This window comes from Eupeodes corollae, chromosome 2 (genome assembly GCF_945859685.1).
Source record: "Eupeodes corollae chromosome 2, idEupCoro1.1, whole genome shotgun sequence".
Classification (NCBI taxonomy): Eukaryota; Metazoa; Arthropoda; class Insecta; order Diptera; family Syrphidae; genus Eupeodes; species Eupeodes corollae.
In genome coordinates, this window is record NC_079148.1 from 45650097 (window position 1) to 45677900 (window position 27804).

General features: G+C 35.0%; 1 protein-coding gene across 1 annotated transcript in view; it reads left to right on the forward strand.

The window, feature by feature from the left end:
- The window catches only part of LOC129944143 (syntaxin-binding protein 5), a 523142-nt gene that overhangs the window by 67481 nt on the left and 427857 nt on the right, over positions 1 to 27804 (forward strand). Inside the window, exon 2 of the mRNA XM_056053342.1 lies at positions 13772 to 14785. Within this exon, the coding sequence (XP_055909317.1) occupies positions 14663 to 14785 (123 nt within the window). The 5' untranslated portion in view covers positions 13772 to 14662. The remainder of the gene's footprint in view (positions 1 to 13771; positions 14786 to 27804) is intronic.

Consider the following 27804-nt stretch of genomic DNA (forward strand, 5'->3'; position numbering starts at 1 on the left):
AGGAGTGTTAGGTAGAGCGGGGACTTTCGAAGCGATCCGCTTATACATATGCATCTCATCTCTCGGTTTATAGCTTTCTTCCGCAGTCCACCATAACGCCACACCATACATTATCATCGGTCTGATTACCGGTATAGCCAATGCGTGATTCTGGGTCGAAAGCCCCATTTATTACCAATAGTTTTTTTTTTCATTTTTTCTGTATGTTGCGTTTCCAATTTAGTTTTTTGTCTAAGACAAGACCCAGGTACTTAGCCTCGTCTGAGAATTTGAATTGGATTCCTTTAATATAGGGAGGGATGACAAATGGAATTTTGTATCTTCTCCAACATAAGACTAAACCGGTTTTGTGTGGGTTAACACCCAGTCCACACCGATCAGCCCAAATTATTAGTCTGTCTAAGGCATTTTGTAAGAGTTCTTTTGAAGTGTTAAGATGCTTTCCTGAAACTGCTATAACAACGTCGTCCGCATTGGCTATCACTCTAAAACAATTTGTTCGAGAGGAGAGGTGGTAGAACACCACCTTGCGGCGTCCCTCTACTAACGAGTCGTCTGCCAGAAAAGTTGCCCAGTTTTGAATTAATTAGTCAGCTAGTCGGCATACTCTCGAAGCGAACTCTCTACATTTAGAGATGTTAGTGCAGATGCGATTGCGGATGTGTCCACGTTGTTAAAGGCACCTTCGATGTCAAGGAAAGCAACCATAGTGAACTCTTTATGATGGAGGGAATATTCACTAAGATGTGTAACGCTGTTTCCACCGATTTACCTTAACAATAGGCATGTTGAGACGAAGATAGAAATCTTGTATCAATACTTGCCCTTAAATTGATATCAATCAATTTTTCCAAGGTCTTAAGAAGGAATGATGCTAGACTTATAGGTCCTAGATCTTCAGGATTGACTTGCGAGCATTTTTCTGCTTTGGGTATATAAACAACTTTAACTTCTCTCCATGCCGAGGGAACATGGACCAGGTAAAGACAGTTGGTAAAAATTGCCTCAAGGATTGGTGCAATTATTTCAGAAGTCTTTTGTAGCTCGGCTGGTATTATTCCATTTGGTCCTGCAGATTTAAATGGTCTGAAGCTGTTGAGAGCCTATTGAAGCTTGTCTCATGTGATCAGACCTTGTGGATATGTTGTATTGGGACTTGACCGTTCCAAGTTTCGGTAAGAGAACTACCAGGAAAATGAGTATCCAATAATACGTTCAGCGATTCATTACTTGAATTTGTCCAGGAGCCGTCTGTATTTTTCAAGCAGCTTGGCATCGCTGGATTAGTTGAAAGAATTTTCTGTTACCTAGAGGCTTCAGAAGTGTCTTCTATCGTGCCACAGAAGGATTGCCAAGAAGATCGCTTAGATTTCCTTTGTTCCTTCTTGTAAATCCTTAGGGATCCTTTGAAAGTATCCCAGTAAGAGACTAGTCTTGGGGCTTTAGCTCTTTTGAAAAGTTTCCTGCATTCTTTCCTGACCGAGTCAATCTGACAAGCAATTTCTAGTGATCTGTTCATAGCTAAGGTAAGGTCATTGACTTTGCTGTCAAGTTCATTAGCGTTAGAGGAAGGACTAGATAGTCCAGGTTCTAGTAAACTCTGTAATGAGTTCCTGTATAAAGCCCAGTCAGCTTTCCGATAGTTTCGAAAAGTCAATGGACTCGGGTTATCATCCACATTTATATTGAACTGGACATATCTATGATCAGAGAACGAGTGTTCTTTGGATACTTTCCAGTCCAAGATCATATGTATAGTATAGTATATGATAGGTGTATAGTATCTGAGACAAGAGTTATGTCTCAAGACTTCTTGTCGAGTTTTAGTTATAAAGGTTGGTTCCTTTCCAACATTACTTATTTCCCACATTAAAAGTGACTCGCCTCTGTCGTTGATATTCGTACTTCCCCATACAGTGTGATGAGCGTTAACATCGCTCCCAAAAATTAGGCGGATCCTTTGCCTTTCCGCTTCAGCGACGATTATCTCAAGGGTTTTTCCAGGAAGAGGTCCAAGGTGGTCATTGCCAAGATACGCCGACACTAGCTTGAAACTTCTTTTGGTTGTTTCCAACTTAGCTACGTGACATCCAATGCTTTAAAACCTTTTGTTTTGTCAATATAAACTGACAACGTGAACTAGGAAGAAAGTAAACAGGACGACTTTCAAAAATAAAGTTGTCAACAAATTAATATTGGCAGTAAATTGATGGTTAAGCGCTCTGTGTGATAGCTTGCGATGTTTAACTGATCACTATTGAAAACCAAAGAAATTAGTCAGAATCGCTAGTGACGGAGATTACTCCTCAATTCAAAAGAAATATGGATCCACGATGATTCTAACATGTAAACCGCTCCAAAAAAAGAAACAACTAAGGTCGATGTTATTATGATGTCAAAGTCATTTAACCAAAAACGAGCTACATCATTAAAAACTTTTGTTTAGTAAAATTGTGCCATGTGCTAGGTGCACTGATTTTTTCACAATTGGAAGCATTTTTCTGACGCAAAATGATTCATGATGAATTACCAATCCTTTCCAAAGAAAAACGTTGACAAAGTTTGACATTCTTAGCTGTTAAACTGTAGACAAAAACAACCGAAACTTCATTTCATACTTGAAATTGATTTACAGTGACGCTGACGCCTGTGCTGGTATGATCACAAGTTTAATACTCCTGGGAATGAGAACTTTTATACCGAACAGGGTTAAAAGTATCAGACCCAAGGAAAACGCATGATTCGATGCGAGCTGTAAAGAGGTTATTAGGACCAAAGAGCTAAGTTTCCGTTGCTATAAAGCCTACCGTTGGAAAAAGGTCAAACAAGCCAGGAAGGCCTGCAACGCCCATATTCGACGGACCAAATTTTTTCATGACCAAAAGTTACGGCAAAAAATACTGCAATGTCCCAAAAGCAGTACAAAGTTTTGGTCATTTGTAAAAACCATGAGGAATTCTTCCTCTTCTTTGGTTCCTACGATCGTTGTCAATGACACTTCTTTTGTTAGCCCTTTAGAGAAAGCTAATCTCTTTGCTAGGCAATTCGCCGCCAATTCTTCGCTGCCAGTGAGTGTCATGACTCCGCCTGTACTTGAGCGAGTAAGTGATTCTATGGGACCAATCTTTTTTCCCAATCGTGTTGTGGCAAGAGTCCTAAGAGATCTAAACACACATATGGTCCGGATGGTATCCCCGCTATTGTTCTGAAGAGGTGTTCTTCAACGATGGAAAAACCACTGTGTAAGCTTTTTCATCTGTCCTACTCCTCAGGCCTTGTTCCGAGCGGATGGAAAACGGCATTTGTCCAGCCTATTCCTCACCCTCTAACTACTGACCGATTGCACTTCCTTTCCCTTCTTTCCAAGGTCATGGAAACGCTGATTAATTATCAGCTCAAGTAATATCTTGAAGATCGAAAGCTTCTTAATGACCGGCAATACGACTTTCGTAGCAAAAGGTCCACTGGTGATCTCATGGTTCATCTCACCGAACGGAGGAACAAATCTTTACATCGTTTTGGAGAAAGTAAGATTATTGCACTTGATATTTCAAAAGCATTTGATAGGGTTTCGCATCAGGCTCTCTTATCGAAAATGCGTGCTTTCGGTTTTTATGAATCCCTGCTTCATTGGATTAGTAATTACCTTTCGGATCGTTCAATACAAGTGGTATTGGATGGATTCAAGTGTGAAAACCATAAAATAAATGCTGGTGAGCCCCAGGGCTCTGTTTTATCTCCAACACTCTTTCTCATTTTTATTAATGATCTTCTGTCTGCAACATCTAATCCAATACATTGTTTCGTTGACGATAGTACTCTTTTCATATTCGTGTTCAGACTCACATCCCTCTTCTTCGGATGTGGAACTGCAACGACAAAATATGATAAGCTCATTAAATTCCGACCTAAACAGCATTGTTCAATGGGGACTAAAAAACCGCGTGGAATTTAATGCTTCGAAAACCCAATGCTGTCTTGTAACGAAGGTTGTTAAAAATTCAGTTAGAGACTGCAGATACCCTTGACTAATAACCAGTGCGTAGGACTTTCATACTAGAGACCTTGGATTCAATCCTTGTCTGTACCATCTATAGTTTTTTTTCGCGGGTAATGCCTTTTTCTAGGAATTGACAAATCCTCTAAAAATGATTTTTGTCATAAAAAATGGTTTCTGAAATAAGTCGTTAAGATTCGGCTTAAAACTGTAGGTCCCATCCATCCCTGACAACGTTACTCGCACACAGGAATGGTTGAGATCACTAGGTCCTAGTCCTCAAAAGACTATTTCAATACCTAATTTATAGATACTGCTTGAGTCCGAGTTTCAAAAAGTTGACCGTTTTTTCTGAATTAATTTTTCTTCAACTTTATAAAAAAATCACCTTCTTTTCTTCTTAATTTTTGAATATCATTTATATCTTAGCCCACCACTGTAAAAGAGTTAAAGTAATAAAATCGACGAGGACGCCGCCTTAAGTCAAAAGAAAACCTAAATTTGATTTTCCTTTTTTTTATTGTCTCTTTTGTATCATTGTCAACCCAAAAATAACCTAGTTAAACAAAAAATCAATGCAAAAACTCTTCACGGACGTAATTATAAAACTTCCTCAAGTCCCCTTCATCATCAGTAACTTATTTTATGGAGGTAATCAACAAAATTATTTTCCACCCTATCAACATAAATTGCTTTATTGACTTCAACATAAACTTTAACCCCAACAAAGAAGCAAACTTAATTCCAAAGCCTTCAACTTCGAGTTTCGTTTCGGCTCTCAGTAAGGCCGACACCACTAAATAATAATGCTGTTTTGTTGTTGTTGCCTGTGAGATATATTGAGAAATTAAAAATGCACATTACCCAAGGGGGGATCCAAAAAAAAAAAAATACAAAAAAAAATACAAAAACGACGCGAGGTGACGGTTTAGTCTATTTTGGACAGGTCATGGATTTTTTTAAGACATGGATTTTAGTATATCCAAGGGACTTTTCTTGACAAAATGGTGAAGAATGTAGGGTTTAAGTAGCCGTCAAACCATAAAAATCCATGAGGCCCATTATATCCTACTGCATTGAACTTGAGGTTATTTTCGATTTCATTTTCTTTTTACTATAATTTTCTTAATCACATCTAAGTGTGTTAGAAAGGACATATTTTTCTATAGTTGATACTTATCGCCTTGAAGTATCATAATGTTGAAATGATCTACAAAGGTCTTGGTCCTTGTCATCATAAATGTGCAAAGTAGTTACCTTTTACGGCAATCCCACTACTTCTTGTCTTGCTTTTTTTTTTAAATTCTTAGTGCAATATCCTTAAGAATTCTTTTAGTATCTTTGGTTATATTTTTATTATAGGAAAGGTAAGACCTTCTCCTGCTGATTCTCTTGCGAAAGTCTTCAAAACAACTTTCATATTTCTGCATGATGTTGCAAATATTTCTCGAAAGAACTTTTTGTCTGTAAGCGTTAGTTTTATGAACTTTTCTTTCTAACACCTACTCATTCTTTTTTCCTTTAACTAACCTTTGACCTTCAAAACAGAACCTTTAACTTAATCTAGATATAACCACATTTAATTTTGATGTGTGTCATAGAGTTCTGAACTTTGATTAAATAATAATACAAGGCCAAGTTGGTTTCATTAAAACCTTATTTATTATTATAATGTAAATACATGTCGTCGGCGGCGGCGGCGGTGGCGACGACAATTTCGAAAAATGACACAATTGAGCATTAAAGACTGAATATATGAAATTTTCAAGGTTATAAGGCAAACAAAATAAAAATACCATGAAATAAAGGAAAAACTGTAAAACTAATGGTTGTAGGTGGAATAACTAAATACCCTTCCACTAAACTTAATCTGTATTTTGAATTGAAGTTCTTATTCGATTAAGGAAGGTTGATTGTCATATAACTTTTAATACAAAACAGCTGAGTATTTGAAAAACGGCGTTTTATCATCCGTTTATTGGGATTATTTACACAAGAACCGTTTTTTTACGAAAAGGCGCAGAATTCAGTAGAAATGTTTACACAAAGAGGAACTTTGGTTAACCCTAAATATCTTCTGAACCAAAAACGCTTAAGACTTGAATTAACTTTGATATAATATATTGCAACGTGATATCAAAGAAGTATATTTTTTGAAAAAAATCCATTTAACGGTAACGAACTTGACCACAAAGTCAATGACCTTACCTCAGCTATTAACAGATCGCTAGAAATTGCTTGTCCACTTATACACTTAATGGTGGGCCTCAGACTGACTCGCTCAGGAAAGAATGGAGGAAACTTTTCAAATAAGCCAAAGCCGCAAGACTAGCCTTTCACTGGGATACTTTCAAAGGATCCCTAGGGATTTACAAGAAGAAACTAAGGAAATCCAAGCGATCTTCTTGGCGATCTTTCTGTGGCACGATAGAAGACACTTATAAAGCCTCTAGGTTACAGAAAATTCTTTCAACTAATCCAGCGATGCGAAGCTGCTTGAAAAATGCAGACGGCTCCTGGACAAATGCAAGTAATGAATCGCTGAACTTACTACTGGATAGTCATTTTCCTGATAGTTCTTTTACCGAAACTTGGAACGGTTATATACGTTCAAGCTCAAATACAACATATCCACAAGGTCTGATCACATGGAACAAGCTTTAATAGGCTCTCAACAGCTTCAAACCATTTAAATCTTCAGGACCAGATGAAATAATACCAGCCGAGCTACAAAAGACTTCTGACATAATTGTACCAATCCTTGAGGCAATTTTTATCAGCTGTCTTTACCCGGTCCATGTTCCCTCGGAATAGAGAGAAGTTAAAGTCGTTTTTATACCCAAAGCAGGTAAATGCTCGCAAGTCAATCCTAAAGATCTAGGACCTATAAGTCTATCATCATTCCTTCTTAAAACCCTGGAAAGATTGATTGATATCCATTTAAGGGCAAGTATTGATACAAGATTTCTGTTTCGTCTCAAAATGCCTATTGTAAAGGTAAATCGGTGGAAACAGCGTTACACATCTTAGTGAATATTCTCTCCATCATAAAGAGTTCACTATGGTTACTTTCCTTGACATCGAAGGCGCCTTTAACAACGTTGACACATCTGCAATCACATCTGCACTGACATCTCTAAATGTAGAGAGTTCGCTTCATTTATTTAATTCATTTATTGCTTACTAGCAGACTAATTAATTCAAAACTAGGCAACTCTTCAGGCAGACGATTCGATAGTAGAGGGACACCGCAAGGTGGTGTTCTATCCCCTCTCCTCTGGAACCTAGTGGTAAATGAAATCCTAACTAGTCTGGATGCAAAGGGTTTCAGAGTGATAGCCAATGCGGACGACGTTACTATAGCAGTTTCAGGAAAGCATCTTAATATCCTAAAAGAACTCTTACAAAATGCCTTAGACAGACTAATAATTTGTGCTGATCGGTGTGGACTGGGTGCAAAAAAGCTATTGGTAATAAATGGGGCTTACAACCCAGAATCACGCATTGGCTATACACATCGGTAATCAGACTGAATTTAACGTACGGTGTGGCAGTATGGTGGACTGCTTTAGAGAAAGTTATAAACAGGGATAAGTTAAATAAAGTCCAACGTTCAGCCTGCCTATGTATAAGCGGATCGCTTCGCACGACCCCGTCTGCGGCACTGGACACCTTGCTCTACCTTACTCCTCTTGACATAATTAGCAAACAAATAGCTGCAAGCTCTGCTATTCGCCTCAAAGCTTCGTCGTAGTCGACTAACAACAACATTGGCCACTCCGTAATTGTAAGGTATTTATAATCAATTCCAAAGCACACAGACTACACCATCCCCCAACTGCAATTCGACAGAAACTTCCAGATTTCTATACATACCACATTTTTTTGGGAGGATAGGACATTCTTGGAGGATGAGTCAATCCTTTTTACACAGATGGGTCAAAAACCAAAGAAGGGGTTGGTGGAGGTGTGTACTCTGAACGACTTAAATCAAGTCTCTCATTCCGCCTTCCCAGTCATTGTAGCGTGAAAACGTGATATCAACATCTGATATCCGTATTTTTTCTGATAGCCAGGCCGCTATCAAATCTCTGGTCTCTGTCTCTACAAACTCTATAACAGTCCATAACTCTCGATCATCTTTAATGGAGATGGCGCAACAGTTTAATATTCACCTTTGCTGGGTGCCGGGCCATAGAGACATTCCAGGTAACTGTAAGGCAGATGAACTCGCCAGGAACGGTACAGTACAACCCATCCTACCACGTTTGGCAAGTACTGGTATACCAATCGCTACTTGTAAACTGCTGCTAATGCAAGACGCTGTGAGGAGGGCAGGCACCAGGTGGACCAACATCACCACTTGTCAAGCCACAAAAAACATTTGGCCAAACTGGATTTAAAACGTTCAAGGTACTGGCTCTCTCTAAGCAGATCGCATATAAGCTCGATAATAGGTGTCATAACCGGACACTGTCTAATAGCAAAGCACGCCACAAGACTAGGCGTATTCTCAAATGACTTTTGCAGAAGCTGTATGGACGATTAAGACGAAGAAACGGTTCTTCATCTTCTCTGCACATGCCCTGCTCTAGCTCGAAAACGCAAAAATTACCTAGGAGAATTCTTCTTTAACGATCTAAACGATCTAAATCATATCGGTATAATCAGCCTCTTACTTTCGTAAGGGACTCAAGCTGGTTCCATTGAGCTTAGGAGGAAGCCTCAAGATTCATGTGGTATCACAATGGGCCATTAAACTGGCCTAAGTGTGTCCGTTTCCATCTTGGACAGCTACTATAACCTAACCTAACCTAACCATTTAACGGTTTTTTTCTATAAATCAAAAAACTGAAAAAAAAAATTTGTCACCTCCAAAATTTTACGACTAAAATATGATTTCATCTCCATAACAATTTTGTGCAACGAAGAGTAATGTTTTGGACATTTGATAAAATTTTGAGAAAAATCGAATTGACAGTGTTTTTTTATAAAAAATAAAAATCTAAAAAAAAAACATTACTCAAAGTTCGTAAAAATTGAATATCGATTCAAATATCTTTTCAAAAACTTGAAATTTAGACTTCAAGCTTATTTTATCTTATAAGAAATATTGTTTTCAACATTTTGAAAAATGTTGAGAAAAATCGAATTGACGGTTTTCTTACAAAAAATAAAACTCTATAAAAAAACAATACTAAAACTTGGTAAAAATTTACTTTCGACTCAAATAGCTTTTCAAAAATTAAAAATATTGGCTTCAAACTTATTTTATTCACAGAAAATATTGTTTTCTATATTCACTAATTTTTATAAAAAAATCCAACTGTCCGTTTTTTCATAAAAAATAAAATCTACAAAAAATAGTACGCAAATTTGGTAAAAATTGATACGAGTACATATAGACAAACTTTTAAGCAAGACAAATCGACGGGATGGGAAGTTAACAGTGTGGGTCGCATCCCAGACCATTTTTTTATAAACATTTAAGGCGTTTAAATCGAGTAATAGGAGTTTAAATGTTGGCCTTCGCTCTTAACCAAGGGAAAAGCACTTATAAACGGTGATTTTTTAAGAGCTTGAGAACTTTTTTTTAAAAAAGAAACGCATAAAATTTGCAAAATCTCATCGATTCTTTATTTGAAACGTTAGATTGGTCCATGACATTTACTTTTTGAAGATAATTTCTTTTAAATGTTGACCGCGGCTGCGTCTTAGGTGGTCCATTCGGAAAGTCCAATTTTGGGTAACTTTTTCGAGCATTTCGGCCGGAATAGCCCGAATTTCTTCGGAAATGTTGTCTTCCAAAGCTGGAATAGTTGCTGGCTTATTTGTGTAGACTTAAGACTTGACGTAGCCCCACAAAAAATAGTCTAAAGGCGTCAAATCGCATGATCTTGGTGGCCAACTTACCGGTCCATTCCTTGAGATGAATTGTTCTCCGAAGTTTTCCCTCAAAATGGCCATAGAATCGCGAGCTGTGTGGCATGTAGCGCCATCTTGTTGAAACCACATGTCAACCAAGTTCAGTTCTTCCATTTTTGGCAACAAAAAGTTTGTTAGCGTTGAACGATAGCGATCGCCATTCACCGTAACGTTGCGTCCAACAGCATCTTTGAAAAAATACGGTCCAATGATTCCACCAGCGTACAAACCAAACCAAACTGTGCATTTTTCGGGATGCATGGGCAGCTCTTGAACGGCTTCTGGTTGCTCTTCACTCCAAATGCGGCAATTTTGCTTATTTACGTAGCCATTCAACCAGAAATGAGCCTCATCGCTGAACAAAATTTGTCGATAAAAAAGCGGATTTTCTGCCAACTTTTCTAGGGCCTATTCACTGAAAATTCGACGTTGTGGCAGATCGTTCGGCTTCAGTTCTTGCACGAGCTGTATTTTATACGTTTTTACACCAAGATCTTTGCGTAAAATCTTCCATGTGGTCGAATAACACAAACCCAATTGCTGCGAACGGCGACGAATCGACATTTCACGGTCTTCAGCAACACTCTCAGAAACAGACGCAATATTCTCTTCTGTACGCATTCGTGTGGTTGGTTTAATGTCCAATAAAGTAAACTGAGTGCGAAACTTGGTCACAATCGCATTAATTGTTTGCCCACTTGGTCGATTATGTAGACCATAAATCGGACGTAAAGCGCGAAACACATTACGAACCGAACACTGATTTTGGTAATAAAATTCAATGGTTGGCAAGCGTTGCTCGTTAGTAAGTCTATTCATGATGAAATGTCAAAGCATACTGAGCATCTTTCTCTTTGACACCATGTCTGAAATCCCGCGTGATCTGTCAAATACTAATGCATGAAAATCCTAACTTCAAAAAAATCACCCTCTATTTACTTTTGTAAAAGTTCACAAATTAACCAAAAGATTTATACCTAAAAATTTCTAAATCTCATACCAAATCGACCATAATATCTATACCGCCTAACCAGTTTTATCTCTTGTAAATATTTACTCAAAAATGTTCGCTTTGATCTGATTCAAGTTCATAAATGTGCCTCTTTTTTCTTCCTAAATTTTCTTCTTTATTCATTATTTGTTCTTTATGTATGTAGGTATGCCCCTTCCTAAATACAAGAAGGTTTGGGTTGTCTTTCATAAATTTTGTAGTAAACAAGTCCAATTTTGTGCCAACATCAAAAAGTCCTTACAATCCCGCGCACCGCTGCGCCCGCCGCTACCACCATCACCCATGATAGCCATTGCTTTTCCTAACGCCTTTTCAAATAAGATTTTGTTTACCCAATAAATTTTGTGAAAACTCCCAACCACGCCAACAAACTTATTGCTGCTCCTGGTTGACGATGATATGAAAGAATTAAGAAACAAAAAAACTTTCAAAGTTTACCTACCGTCGCGTAGAAAAACATCGAACAAAAATTCTTTTCAAGCTTTTATGGGTTTTTAAGGAATTTCAAAAAACCAAAATCTGTCAATCTAACTATAAAAATAATGTGTTAAAAACATAACACGGTTTACCTAAGCCATATAGATGAAGTATACCCCTACCTACATAGCTGCACATATACCTAGGTGGATAATATGCCTACCAATAACTGTATATAGCTATTTACATTTATGTTAACAACATACATGTGGTATAAATTCACTTGTTGGTTTTTATCCCTATCCACTCCCATGCGTGCTCAAAGTAAACAATAACCATCACCGCACCATATCGTACCGTAGAGGTATTTGCATTATTAGATCCTTGATGCTTTTTGCCTCATGTGCTGAATACATATACTCGTACTTTCTCCATACTCCAACCCACAACCTCGAACTCAAAAACTCCGAACCATCATCATATAGTAGAAGATAGTAAAGCCTTACCTATATTCAGCAAAAAGCTGACAACGATGATTTCATGCATAAGATACAATTTTTACTGCGCATACTCAAAAATACACAAAACTGAAAAAGGTGAAAATAAATCTAAATCTTCTTTTGAAAGATTTTTGAAAATTTCAAAAAAAAGGATTAAGCTTTCTGGTTATACCTTTAGTATGAATATTTCTCTATGTTGAGGTAAGCGTCCTTAAAATTTAATTAAAAATTATAAACTGCTAAAAATATTTGTGTCTGGGTCCTTTCTACATACGATAAAATGTGAAATGCTTTATTCGAATGCGCTTTTCATAAGAGAGCACTTTACACTACGATACACTACTAACCTACCTAGAGTTGGAGTAGGTACCTACACTAGGTCGGTCTTGAGATTTCGCATGCGCTAAGCTTTAGAAAAATCCTGCAAATTAATTTTAAAACATCCAAATTGTGTGACAGAAAAGGAGAAACGGCAGTAACAAAAAAAATAGGAACAAATAAACATCCGTTATCGATATCCTTATCAAGGATCTCCTATTATGTGAAACAGACAAAAAAAAAACCCGAATGCGATTTCAAAACAAAACCACCCTCAGGATGTTTCTCAGGATACCTATGCTAATAAAAGATGAATTGTGGCGCCAAATATGAACATTAAACGTGGGTGGAATAAAAATTCATATACATATACGTATCGTTATAGAATAAAGGATATTTTCTGATTTATTGGTATAGGTGTGTATTTTTTGTACTTCACCTATTCTATATACAAGCAAGAGAAAGAGAGCAAAAAGAAAGCTTATATTCTATCAAGTTTGTTTTGTCTTTTTGTGCCAAAAGGACATTAGTACCAACCTACCTATATTATTGTTTAGTACCACCTAGATTTGTTTTGTGTTCCACATATGGGCAGAAAGGGTATATGCAAAATGAGAGTGGGACAAGCACCTGCTTCCTGAATTTATATAGAATCAAAAATATTTTATCCTTGATTCGTTACTCTCTCTCTCTCTCAAGACACGAAACAAACCACTTTTCGGTGCGGTGTTTGAGGCAGTATTGAATTCATAAAGGACTTTAGTGTATTTGTGTGAGTGTAATATTAGAGTAGTATTACTTATTGAACCTTCAACAACACAAAAAAGGACAACAGCTCTAAGCTTTCGATGATTATGATGATAGTGATGATGTTGACGATGATGATGATTATTATTATTTTGTGGGGAAATGTGTCTCTTTTTTTCTCCGATACAGCTTTTTATACCCAACACAACACAAATAAAGCATTCACACACATACACACACACACAAATTCTCACAAAACATCCTTACTCTAGGATGTGTTAGTAGGTATTTCATTTGGTGATGTTGCTTCAAAGAGGACATTCTAGTTAACGCCGCGAAGGACAACGTATTCTATATATTTTATTTTATTTGAATTCTTGTTAAATATGCTCTTTTAAAAAGCATACATCTTGTTTTTTTATTTCAATTTAATTAAATATTTTTGGTGTTGAAACTATACAAAAAAAAAAAAAAAAAAAATTTACTCAATTTAAATAAACTTTGGTTGTCTTCTTTTATCCTGCAACGGTGTGTCCCTAATAATACAAAAAAAAACTTAAACATATTCTTTTAACTTTCCATCTGTGTTGTGTGCTTGTTTGTTTGTTCTTTTCCTTTAGTCCTGCGTGAAATGACCTAAAATAAAAAATAATAATTCTTGTACAAAAAATATAGATGGTGCCCCAAAGACTGTTTTTAAACTTTGTCTTTCTCAAAACTAAATTAAAAACAAAACACTTTTACTTGTTTTTTGTTTTTTTAGAAAACATATCTACATAAATATTGTTTTCATTCAGAAATGTGTGTGATTTCAAAATATTAATTTATTTTTTTTTCTCTCAATTTGTTTTCCAGCTGTTTGTTAATAAGATCACAAATAAAGCCTGTACCAAACTATCCGGATAATTGCACCAATCCTTCGAAATCTCAAGCCATTTAGAACTAAATTTTTCGGCTCAACTTTTCAAATAAAAATTAAACAAAATTTTAAGAAATATAAAACAAAAAAAAAAGTAACTACTAACGATAAAAAAATATAAAATAAAAGAAAAGTTTCTAACCACACTAATATTTTATGTAAGTAATAAGTGTTATCAAGTGTTTGCATAAATACATAATTATAATTAATTAAGTTAAATTATGTAAATAAAATAAAAAATAACACAAAAAATATATGCAATTAACACACACTTCAAGTAATGTGTTTGTGTTAATTATTATTGATGTGAATGTAGACGAAATTCTTCGATATATTATATATGTATGTAGTAGTATTAAATGTTTTATTTCTATATACATAAACCATTAAAAAATAATTGATTAAACAAATAACTTTACTAAAAAAAAGAAACGTAAATGATTGTAAACTCTTGTCGAACTTTCAAAAAGAAAACAAAATTTATTGTGTGTGTTGTTGTTGTTGTTAAACTAAAATAACAAAACAAAACAAAAAGAAAAAAACAACTTTTAATTATAAAAATAATAATGTTGGTGTTTTAATTGTCTATATATAAAATATAAACAAAAATATATATATTTAAAAAAAGAAAAGTGTTAGTAATACAAAAAAAAAGAAAGAAAATTAGTGAAAAATTTACCTGCATAAAATATATCAAGAAAAAAAAAATTGTTTTAAAATTAAGAAAATTAAAAAAGAAATCAATAATTAAATACATAAATATAATATATTATTACCTAAAATAACCTACGTGACAAAAAAAAAAGTGAAAATATTTTGTACGAACAATGAAGAAATTTACATTCAAAGGAGTTTTGGATGGATTCCGATCAACGGTTCAAGCACCATCTAATAAACCGGAACAGGAAATACAAGAACAGCTCAGACCTGATTATTTTACAGCAAAAAAGGTGAGTTATGTTTTAATACGTTTTTTTATTTGTATTGTGTTTTTACATTTATCCCGTAAATATCCGTGAAATTATTTATTCCTCCTTTTTTTCCGACCTAAAACAAAAAGGTGTTGGCTACCGTTTAACTTGAGTCCGGAATATTTGTAGTCCGTTGTGCAGTTTTCCTAAACACTGGATCTGAAATAATTAATTTAAACTATATTTTCCTTATGAATACGGGAATTAATAAACATAGATCGAAATTAATTAAACTTTAACAAACAAAGTGAAATAACCGAATTCTACCGTAATTAGAAAATTTTACGACTACCGAAAAAAATCACAAAATTCGTTCGCAATGGAAGGTTAGGTTAGGTTATAGTGGCTGTCCAGGATGGAAACGGACACACTTAGGCCAGTTTAATGGCCCATTGTGATACGACATGAATCTTGAGGCTTCCTCCTAAGCTCAATGGAACCAGCTTGAGTCCCTTACGAAACGTGAGAGGCTGATTATACCGATACGATTTAGGTCGTTAAAGAAGATTTTTTTCTCTCTGCTGTGCTATGGTTGGTTGTTGTTTGTTTTGCTCCTTTCAAAGAATCTTGTTTTCTTCTTGAAACAATTGTGAATTAACTTTAGATTACTTTAAAAGTGTGACAGTAAATGATCCTGAGCCTTGAGTCTGGATTTGACTTTGTGTATTTCTTTAAATTGTTATAAATCTTGAAAAACAAACATTTTGTAACATTTGGTAATTTGGCTTTTCTGTGACATTTTACTTTTTTCTACAACAAGTTTATTTCTCAGAGAAAATAATAATAATAAAATATCGTAAATATTATCACTCAAAGTTTTAAAATAATACACTACAATATATTTTACGTGTTATATTAACTATCGTTGCATACTTTGATGAGTAAAATTCAAATTCATTATCCAAACCGACAGAAAATACACGAACCATTCGCAATCCTCCAGCAACGTCATTGCTGAGCTTAGAAGCTCAATTTTCCCACTATTTTGGAAAAGTGCATTTATAACTCCGATTCATAAAAAAGGGTCTATGAATGAAATAATGAATTACCGGCCGATTGCCAAACTTTCCGTTATTCCCAAACTATTTGAGTCCATTATCTGTAAGATGTTATCCTTCAATTGGAATTCAATTGTATGTGAAAATCAACATGGTTTCGTCCAGAATAAACCAACAATTACAAACCTACTTCACTTCACTTTTTTCTGCCTTGACTCCTTCGAAGATCGTAAGCAAGTAGATTGCGTATTCACAGATTTCAGTAAAGCCTTTGACAAATTGTGTCACAAAACTTTAGTCCATAAACTTAGGGCCTTAGGGTTTAACGACAAATTCTTGACGTGGATCTCGTCTTATCTCAAGAACAGAAGTTATAGCGTTATATTCAGAAATGAATTCTCCGACCAATTTTACATCAACTCTGGTGTTCCACAGGGTAGCCATTTAGGTCCTTTATTATTTATCTTATATATAAATGACATAACGTCCGTTATAAAAAACTCCTCCGTTTTAATATACGCTGATGACATTGCTCACAGCTTCAAGAAGATCTTCATAGTTTTAGGGAATGGTACAAAACAAACCGATTTTATTGAATATTGACAAATGTAAAACTATGTGTTTTAAACGCAAAAAAAAACAATTATAGATTATAACTATTTATTAGATTCTTCCTTCCTTTGTAAGCTTTCCGTTTTCTCTGATTTAGGTGTTATTCTTGACAGTAAATTAACGTTCTGTGACCATTATAACTTTATAGTTAAAAAAGCTAACAAGATTCTAGGTTTAATTAAACTTTTTTCTCGTGACTTTCGTGACCCCTAAAGTTTATAAATTTGTTGTGGAAATAGAAACTGGTGAGGTATCATTCGACAGCTTCTTTTAGAACAAATGTTTCTGTTGATTCAAAACTTTACAATTTTTGTATATCTCAGGGCTCACGGTATTCTATATTTATAGTTTGATAGTAAAATCTAAGTACTAGATTTTTAAATACGAATTTCAATAGATTTTTTTCCAAATTACAATGGTTGAGTCAGGAACATTGTTTGATGGTTCACTTTGCTGAACCATTTTTGTTTCGTTATTCGTAAATCGTATATTTGTGTTGTTTTCTGAATAGAGTGATAAATTAACTGTTTTCAAGTAAAATTATATTAAGATTTTTTGTTTTTCAAAATAAGGAGGGACGAATTATTCCAATTATAAATCTCCACAATTGTCAATTTTTATAAGATGCACATTTAGCCAGTTTATATTTTTAACAGTGGGAAATAAGAGAGAGAGAGAGAGAGTGAGAGTGTTTTTTATTTATTTAATTAATAAAAAGTTAATATTAATTATTAAACTATATCTAGGGTTGTTTTTAAGTATAGTACCTGTTAGAACTGCTATTCCAAGAAGTCCAATTTATAAATAAGAAGTAATTTAATTCAACATAAATTAAACAAGATATTTATTGTTCAAGAAAATATGATCGAAAAATAAAAAAAAACTGAAAAATATCGAACTTCAATATTGTTCGAAATTAAAACTATAAAAATTAATATCACAAGTGTTTTTATAAAAAATATATATATAAAAATAGTGAACTATTTATAGACTAACACCCCTTCTAAATAAACACTTCTTAAGTAAAGTCTTCATCGTTCTCAGTTAGACCAGCCGGGAGTCTGAATTTTGAATGTTTTAAATTCTGTAATGGTTTCGTAAGAATTTCTGCAACCAATTCTACAATTGGACAGTAAATGAATTTAACTTCTTTAGTTTCTTTAATGTCACGAAGAAAATAGCACTTCACATCTATATGTTTAGTTCGAGGATTTATCTTCTCTGAATCCAGAAGTTTTAAACAACTTTGATTGTCTTCGAATATTGTAACATCTTCTAAATCAACTTGTAGGTCTTGAAATAATGTTCTCAGCCAAATAAGTTCTAGAGTTCTTCTTCTTCTGCTAAAGCGACAAGCTCTGCTTCAGTTGATGAAAGTGCAATCAATCTTTGCTTTTTACTTGCATAACTGATTGTAGCGTCTCCAAATTTAAATAAATATCCGCTTGTGGATTTTCGTCCTTTAACGGCTGAAGCCCAATCTACATCGGCATATCCGACAAGTTTTGAATTTTGATTGCATCCAACACAAAGCTGTAGCTGTTGAGTTCCTTTCAAGTACCTTAAAATGCGTTTAACTTTATTCCAATCACGCTGAGTATGACAGGATACTTTTCTGCTAAGAATTGAAACAGCTGCTGCTATGTCCGGCTTTGTATTTCCTGATAAGTAAAGAAGTCAGCCAATAACTTTACGATAAATTTCATTGTCGTCTAAAAGCTCACCATCCGTTGTTTGGTTTTTGAAATGGCCAGTATCCAAAGGTTTTTTGGATGTCTTCGCATCTGACATATTGAAAGTACCAAGTATTTTCTTTATGTATTTTTCTTAGTGCATATAATACTTTCCATTTCTCTTTTCAATTTGAATTCCAAGATACAACTTCAAATTTCCCATGGTTACCATTCTAGGTTATCATTCAAGAATGCAGTTTTAACATCTACATATGTGTTGTATTGTTATGTCATTCATTGATGCAATCGCTAAAAGTGTTCGAAAAGCCGTCTGCCTCACCACTGGGGCAAACACCTAATCGTAGTCCTGACCATTTTTCTGAAAGAAACCTTTCGCCACAAGTCTTGCCTTATACCTTTTTGATTCATCAGCTAATATTTTGAATATCCATTTACAGTTTATAGTTTTTCTATCTTTCGGTAACTCCACTAACTCCCAAGCATTGTTTCCGTGCATAGCCTGCAGTTCTTCCTCCATGGCACATATCCATTGCGCACTGTCAGAACTTTCCAAAACTTCCTTATAAGTTGTGGGTTCATCCGGGTAAGCAGTTTTATAGCCATATCTTTTAGGAGGTACGCCTTTTGTTGGTTGATTTTCTAACATTATCTTCAGAATCAATGCCATCTTCTTCAGAATAGTAAGTACTTCCATCTTCTGATAATTGTTCTTCAAAATCAATATTGTTTTCATCTTCAACAATTTCTTCATTTTCAATCGTATTTGTTAAGTTGTCGTTTCTTTGGTTCTTGCTGGTAAAAAGATCAATTTCAATCAATAGAAATAGAATCATCTTAATATTTTGTCAAATCAGGTAATTTTTTGAAGCCAGCATTCGTTTCTTCATTAAACTTGACATCTCTGGATTTGATTTTCTTGGCTGTTTCTGTATCCAACAGCCTGTATGCCTTTGATTCATCACAGAATCCTAAAAGTACATATTTATAAGATACATCTTCCAGCTTACATATGTCGAAGTTTCTTAATGACATGATGATATGCCACGCATCCAAATGTTCTTATATGAGTCATAACTGGTTGTCTTTGAAAATACATTTCATAAGGAGTATTCAGAGTAGCTTTCGATGGTAATCTATTTCGTAAATAATTAACATTATTTAAAGCCCAAAATTTTCTGTTCAGTCCAGATTGTGTGAGCATGCACCGTGTCATTTCATTAGACTCCGGTTCTTTCGCTCAGCTACACCATTCTGCCGTGGACTATAAGGGGCTGTTAACTGCTGCTTAATACCTTTACTTAAAAGATAATCTTTCAACTTGTGAATTCTCCACCTCTGAAAGTTCTTAGTATTTTTATTGGTCTTTCAAAATAGTTTTCAGTTTGATGTATAAACTCTACTATTTTCTCAAAAGCTTGACTCTTTTCTTTCAAAAAATAAACAGTACAGTACCTACTGTAGTCGTCAATTATTGTTAGAAAATATTTGTTCCCACTTGGGGTTATTTCTCTCATAGGTCCAAATAGATCTGCGTGAACAAGATCCAAGAACTTATCAGATCTGTTTGTGGCTTGCTTTGGAAACTCTGGTCTTATCATTTTACCTCTCAAACAGGAATCACAATGATCAATACAAGAACATTTAATAAACCTCGATGACCAAATCGGTGATGAAAAGAATGAACACATTCCTTTTCAATGTATGTTACCCTCTTTGCATACTAATCTTTATTAAGCCTATAAAGATTTTTATATAAACTAGCCGTTGCATATATTTTGTCTTGATGTGATAGTTCTCAAATCTCATCTTTAAATAGAACTTGCCAACCACTTTCGACAAGTTTTCTAACTGAAAGCAAATTTCCATCTAGCTCAGGAACATAAAGAACATTCTTGACAGGCATTGCCTTATTCTGACAATACAATATACCACTGCCAGAACCATTTGTTTAGCATTTAAACTTGAAGTTTTGAGTCTTCAATGCAGTATCTTTTAATGGTCCTTTCGATGGTTTGTCACTTTTATTCTTATATTCTTGAATCAGCTTTTCTTTAACTAATTTGAGTGTTAACTCTTCGTCTCTTCTGACTTCAAGATCAGTCACCAAAGAATTGTAGTCGTCTGGCAAACTTCCTAGGAGAAATGCAACCACAAGATGATCTGCTAATTGCTCGCCTAAGCCAATTAGACGATCCACAATGTCCAGCGTATCATAAATGTGATCTTCCATTGTTTGTCCGTTCTGAAGTTGCATGCGACACAATTTCTTTAATAGCATTACCTTATTCCAGAGTGTTGACTTCTCTTGTGCTTTCTTCAGAGCATCCCAGCATTCTTTAGCAGTTTTCAATTTCCGAATATGCATCAGTTCAGAATCTTCCACTGCGAGTCCGATTGTGGCACTAGCTTTCCCATCTGTCAAGGACTAGTTACTGCACCAGAAATAACTTCCCAAAGATCTTATTTGATTAATAACAGCTTCATCCTGTATTTCCATGTTTGATAGTTGTTGTTGTTCAGCTTCTTAAAAATCTATTTTCCTTCTTTCATCTTGACATTTTTTTTTGTATCTATTATAATTTCCTGAATTAATTCCTTAAATTATAATTGTTGGGGTTCTGGGCCCATAACTTATTCCAGGAAATCCAATTTATAATTAAGAGGTAATTTAATTCAACATAAATTAAACAAGATATTTATTGTTCAAGAAAATATGATCGAAAAATAAAAAAACTGAAAAATATCGAACTTCAATATTGTTCGATATTAAAACTATAAAAATTATATCACAAGTGTTTTTATAAAAAAATATATGTACAAATAGTGAACTATATATATACTAACATCTTGCGGCTATGCTGAGTAACAAAAAAATGTGATTGGCCGTGGCATAATCAGTATGAAATCCACCTTGAAACTCTTTCAGAAGCTTGTTTTCGTTGATCCAAAGTTGTGGCCGGTTTTGGAGAATACTTGTTAAAATTTTAGCTGATGAATTCAATAGTGAAATTTCCCTATAGATGGCTGGATCTTTGGAGTCTCCTTTTTTAAAAACCGGGTAAATTATTGCTTGCTTGAAACCAATCGGTACGATTCCAGTTTCGAATATATTATTAAATGTTTTAGTTAGTGTGTTCTTGAATTCTGTTGACCTTTATTTATAAAATTCCATGGGTATTCGGTATAATCCTGGAGCTTTTAGATAATTCGCCCTAACTAATGCTTCCTCAACTTCTGAGTTTGAGATTGGCTTATCAAAGGTTTCATTAAAATGGTTCGGTCTACTGTAGAGAAATTACGAATCCTTCATAGGTGGGCTTAAAAGGTTTTGGAAGTGACATTTAAGAGTTTCGACTGTTAACTCAATGTTTACCTTTGGTTTAATTCCTTTTATTTTATTTGCTGCTTTCCAAAAATCCGAAGGATTGTTGCAGTTTGCAAGTTTTTTAGCTTCCGATTCAAAATGTTCCTATTTTTTTTTGCTCGACATAACTTCATGTAGTGACTGTTGGCTGTATTGTAGAGTTCCTGGAAAGTTGCGGTGTTGAATTTTCTAAACGACCTAAGGTAAGCAAATGTCTTCTGTCTTGCTTTTAAACACTCATTGTCACACCATTGATTTCTGAAGTTTGTTTTTTGACTTTTATTTCCTGAAAAAGTTTGGTTTGGAATAGAGAGTTTAATTGCTTCTTTTAAGTTTGACATATTACTTGTATATCGCTCTGATAACAGGTTGTTAATATTAAGCTTATAGGTTTCAGCCATCGAATTGGCCTACACATATTTTGGCAGTAGCTTAAGCACACGCATGTTATCCAATTCGACACCTCAAATCAAATGGGGTGGCTCAACAGTCCGTTGTGAACCAGGGCCTAGTGACTTACAACTCTCAACCATTCCTGTGTGCGAGTACTGTTGTCAGGAATGGAAGGGACCTACAGTTTAATGCCGAATCCGAACTGCTAGTTTGAGAAAGCACTTTTTCATGACAAGAATTACTCTTGAAGGATTTGTCAATTCCTCGCAAGAGGCAGTACCCGCGAAAATTATTTTTTTTTTTTTTTTTTTTTAATTAAGGTGGCGCAGGCAGGGATTGAACCCAAGACCCCTTGCATGACAGTCCAACGCACTAACCATCATGCCACGGGTACTACGACACCTTCGAGTTCTATTTTTGCAATAATCAGGAGATGGTCGGAGTATGGGAAAGAACCGACTTTAAAATCTGCAATAAAGGAAGACCAGTTTCCTCCTATACAGCAATAGTCAATTCGAGTTCGATGTTTGCCTTTGACGTAGGTAAATTCTCATTTTTGGTCTGACCTTGAAGTTCCATTCACAATTCTCAAGTCCAAGGAGGCCAAGAAATTGAAATATAATCATGATTAACCATTAATTCTCACTTAGTAATTAAATTGGCTTTAAATTTCTTTTCATCTTCTTTTTTTAGTTGTGCGATAGATAATTTTTGATAATTCATTTCATTTTTGCTATCAGCTTTCTGAAAGCATAGTAAGACATTTTTGTGAGAAATTTTGTTTATATTTCCGAGAATACGGCAACCTATGAGATGTTAGAAATATAAACTGGCTACATTTCTGTTTTCAGATTTCTGACAGTGAAACATATGAGGAATATTGTTTAAAGTTCTGAGAATACGGGAATCTTTTAGATTTTAGAAAAATGCCAATTGTTTATATTTCTGAAAGCACAGAAATCTCGGAAATAGAAACTGGTTAATTATTTAACTAAGCAACTTTGAATTCCTACAACAACTCGCACACAGGAATGGTTAAGAGTTGTAAGTCATTAGGCCCTGGTTGTCTACGGACTGTTGCGTCACCTAATTTATTTCATAACTTTGAATTGAAATGTTCAATTATAAAAACTTATCAATTTGCTTGTAAATATTAATCTTTGATATTCACCAACTATCAATTTGTTGTCACTCAAAATAAAGGTGTTAAACTTAGACTTTTCAAAGCAATAGTATGACAAAAAGTTGTTAATTAACAATTGATTCTCAACCATTTAACTATTGTAGCCAACAAATACTTGCAACTGATTCGACGATATGATTAACCATCGCCATTCGTTTTGACGATTATCAACTCACATATGTGCATAGAAAAATAAGTGAACGAATTATTGTTAATTAATTTACAGAATGGCTCCACAGCAATCAGCAAATAAGGAACTTACATTATTTATAGAATAGTTTTATATTTGATAGCAAAATGAAGAAGTCCTTTAAATCAATAATGGTATTGTAGATTCACATAAAATATTCCTAAAGTTTATTTTTTCTGTAGCACAAACAAAACAATCCTTTTTTAAAAAATGAATTTCACCTCTAAATTTGTCTATCGCAACAGGTTATAAAAATATGCAATTTTGAGAATGGTAAAAACAGCAAAAAACGCAGTTTGAAGTCAAAGTCTTCACTTTCGGAGTCAAAATTCGTCTTCTTTTACTTATGTGGGCCACCTGAGCCATGATAGCTTCATAGATTTTCCTAAACTAGAGCATTTCAAACTCTTCCTTTTAACTTTTTCGACTATGTTGGCATTTTTGAAAAATTCTCTTTTACAGTTTCATCCACCTCCATTTATGTACTTAATATTCTAGATGAGCATGGGACCTATAAATCACTTGAAGAAAGTATTTTCCTGTCAAAACAACCCAAAAGTATATTCTCATCCATTCTTGGAATAGGCCGTCCATATGCCTCTCCACACTATAATAATATAATTTATTGGTTTGTTTCAATACGGGTAACAGTATTGAAGCAAACCAATAAATTATTTTTGTCGGTTTACTTGTCAATTAGATTAATTCTTGAATGAATTGTTTTTCTTATAGTTGTGGGCTAACAAATTGAAAAAAAAAATAATTGTTCATATTGCAATGGAAATAAAACCGGAAAAGAAACGATGCTAAAATCTTATATCAAGGAAATCGCTGAACTGCAAAAAAAATATTGATATTATTATTTGCATCAAATTACGGTGACTTCGACGGTAAATTTGTGTGATAGTACAATCTTAAATCAATTTTTAAATCCTAAACAAAAAAAAAAATAGTTTCCTTGCAATAAAGATCTTATGAGTCTCATGCTCAAAAGCGGGAAAATAACTTCTAGCATGAGAAGTTTTACTACCACCAGATCGGTGAATCGAGGCCGCCCCCAAGGTGGGGTTCTTTCGCCTCTTTTATGGAACATGGTAGTAAACGACCTACTGACATCATTGGAAGCAGAGGGTTTCAGGGTGATTGCCTATGCTGACGATGTTGCAATATCTGCATCTGGGAAACACCCCCAAGTTCTCTCGGAACTCCTACAAAATGCCTTAAATAGGATAACAAAATGGGCTAAGCAATGTGGCTTGGACGTCAATCCACATAAAACAGAACTAATACTCTTTTCGAGAAGGTACAAAATTCCTCAGATTAGCCCACCCAAAATTAAAGGAATACCATTAAGCTTTTCCGACGAAGCTAAATATTTAGGCCTCATTTTAGACAAAAAAACTAAATTGGAAGGCAAATATTGACGAAAGAGTAAAAAAGGCTACTGTAGCGCTTTTTACTTCTCAAAAGGCCATAGGATAAAAATGTGGCTTCTCCCCAAAAATAACCCACTGGATATACACTTCGGTAATCAGACCGATACTCATTTATGGAGCTGACGTATGGTGGACCGCACTGGACAAGATGGTAAATCTAAATAAGCTCATCAAAATCCAGCGGTCAGCAGGTATGTGCATCACAAGAGCCCTTTGCTCAACACCAACCGCAGCACTGGAAGTGCTTTTAAACCTAACACCTCTTGACATCTTCTCCAAAATGGTGCCAGCCAACTCATGTGTGAGGCTTAGAGCCACCTCTCAATGGAACAGTAACAATACTGGACATACTACTATTCTAGACAATTTCAGATATATCCCAGATCGCTTAGACTATACCACCCCAAAAATGGTATTCTGTAAAAGCTTCCATGTGTCCATCCCTTCAAGATCCTCCTGGGAAGAAGAGAGACCCCTGGAAGACGATACGTTACACTTCTATACAGACGGTTTAAAGACCGATTACGGAGTTGGAAATGGTATCTATTCGGAACAACTTAATTTCAGTCTATCATACAGACTTCCCAATCCTGGCTTAAAGAAAACGTTATATCGTGCAAGGATATACGAATCTTCTCGGACAGCCAAGCTGCTCTTCAATCTCTCGCGTCTGTCTCCACAAACTCTTAAATAGTCCACGATTGTCGATCATCTCTGAATGAGATGATAGAACAGTTTGATATTCGCCTCATTTGGGTGCCGGGCCACAGAGACATTCCGGGAAATTGCAAAGCCGATGAGCTCGCCAAAAATGGGACACTAGACAAAAACATAACATATTAACACCACTTGCTACATGCAAATATCTTCTCAAACAATATGCTCTTGAATCAACAAATTCTAGATGGTCACAGTGTACCTAGCAACCAAGCAAATATGGCTAAGCAAAGACTTAAAACGGTCAAAAGGCTTGATATCCCTGAGCAGACAAAGTATAAGCTCTACAATTGGAGTAACAACAGGACACTGCCTCATAGAAAGACATGCTCTGAGGCTAGGGGTCTATACAAATGACTTCTGTGAAGCTCTATGGACGAGGAGGAAGAGGAAACAGTCCAACACCTTCTATGTACATGTCCAGAACTCTCCATTAGAAGGAATAACTTTCTCTGTAATCCATTCTTCAAAAATACCAGTGAACTGGCAACGATTGACACAAAATATCTCTCTAACTTCATTTAAAATACAAAATGATTTGTTTAAGTTCATAACTCTCCCATGAGTAACTTCATTAGTGGTATCATAATGGACCCTTGAGGTCTAGGTGAGTCAATGACATCTGGACAGCCACTCCAACCTAACCTAACCTAACAAAATTAATCAGAAAAATAAATTAAGCAAAAAATGTCTGAAACATCCGATGAATTTAGGTCTGAAAACCAGGTATAAGAGGCTGTGTAAAAAAGTAAACGAAGAAATAAGAACAACGAAATATTCTTTTTATCAATCTAAGATCCATCCGGAAAGGTCAACATCAAAAAAGAATGGGAAGTCATTAATAGTATTTTAGGTAGGAACATATCGAATAGCAGCAATCCAATTGTACTAAAAAATGGTTTAGTTGTTTTATCGAATCCAAAAGATGTAGCGGATGAATTTAGTTCCTTTGTTGGGTCTGTTGGGCATAGTTCTTTTTCTGTAAGTGTACATACTTTATTTGACTGTTGCTATGAGATTGTTCCTCAAGAAACCAGTTCGAACAGTTTCTTTTTTGAGCCAATTACAGGACTTGAAATACTTAAAACAATAAACTCGTTAAATATTTCAACTTCTCATGGCAAAGATGAAGTCCATTCCAATTTGGATTCAGGGCTGGGCTTTCTACTGAGGAGGCTCTTCTAGAATTTTGCTGCATTTTACAAGAAGGTTTAGATGCTAAGAAAAAGTGTGCTGGACTATTCGTGGATATTACTAAAGCCTTTGACATGGTGAACCATAACATACTCTTGGATAAACTGTACAAAATTGGTTTTCGTGGATTCATCTGGAAATGGCTGGAGTCTTATCTAAAAATTAGATCACACAATGTAAAAGTTGCAGCATAAGTTCCTCTAAAAATAGTCTTGTGGGAGTCCCACAGGGATCCGTGCTGGGACCAATTTTATTTTTGGTTTATATTAATTCAGTTTTTTCACTTCGATGACCTTGGAATTGCATACTGTAGCAATAGTCCTTTGAATCTAATTTCAGATATTAACTATGATGTTCACTTGCTAAGTTTTTGGTTTTGGTAATTGTGAGCAGCAAAACAAAGTTAATGTTTTTCAGCCTAAGAGGTAGTACCTCTCCCGACATACCAATAATTTTTCATTCTCACGATTGCCTCAGTCATAAGTTACTTTATGGTGAGTGTAATGGTCATCATACTCAATCATACCATCCCAACGTTAAATGCAGTGGTTGCTGTTTTGGAATTGAAATAGTTGAAGACTTTAAGTACCTCGGCATCTATATTGATCAAAACCTTAACTGAGGCAAGCACATTTCTATTTTAAAAAACTATCTTCTCTCATCCACCCGTTGTTTTTACCACCCGAAAAAACATTGCTCTTCAAATTTGTTGAAGATGGTTTATTTAGCATTTTTCATTCCAAGTTGCAATATGGAATACCCTGTTGGGGCGGTGCATTTGTCAACAAACTACAACAACTCACCGTTATTCAAAAATCAGCTATACGTAACGTTTGTAAAACCCATCGTTTAACACCATCAATGGAACTTTTTAGGTCTTTAAAAATTCTTCCCGTTAGACATTTATATTTTTTTAAAGTTTTAAAAGTTTTTTTTTAAAAGAGCTGGATATTTGGAAGTCCGATTTCCGACACACGAAGTCTTAGAAGTAATTCCTCCTATATAGTAAATATCCCATATTTTCGTACAACAAGCTACAGGAACTCCTATTCCATTGCTTCCTGCAATCTTTTTAACAACACGCTTCCTATAGAAGTTCGTAAAATAAGAAATATTGGCGCGTTTTTAAAAGAAAAAAGAGGCTGGGATGCGACCCCCACACTGATAACTTCCCATCCCGTCTGTCGATTTGTCTTGCTTAAAAGTTTGTCTATATG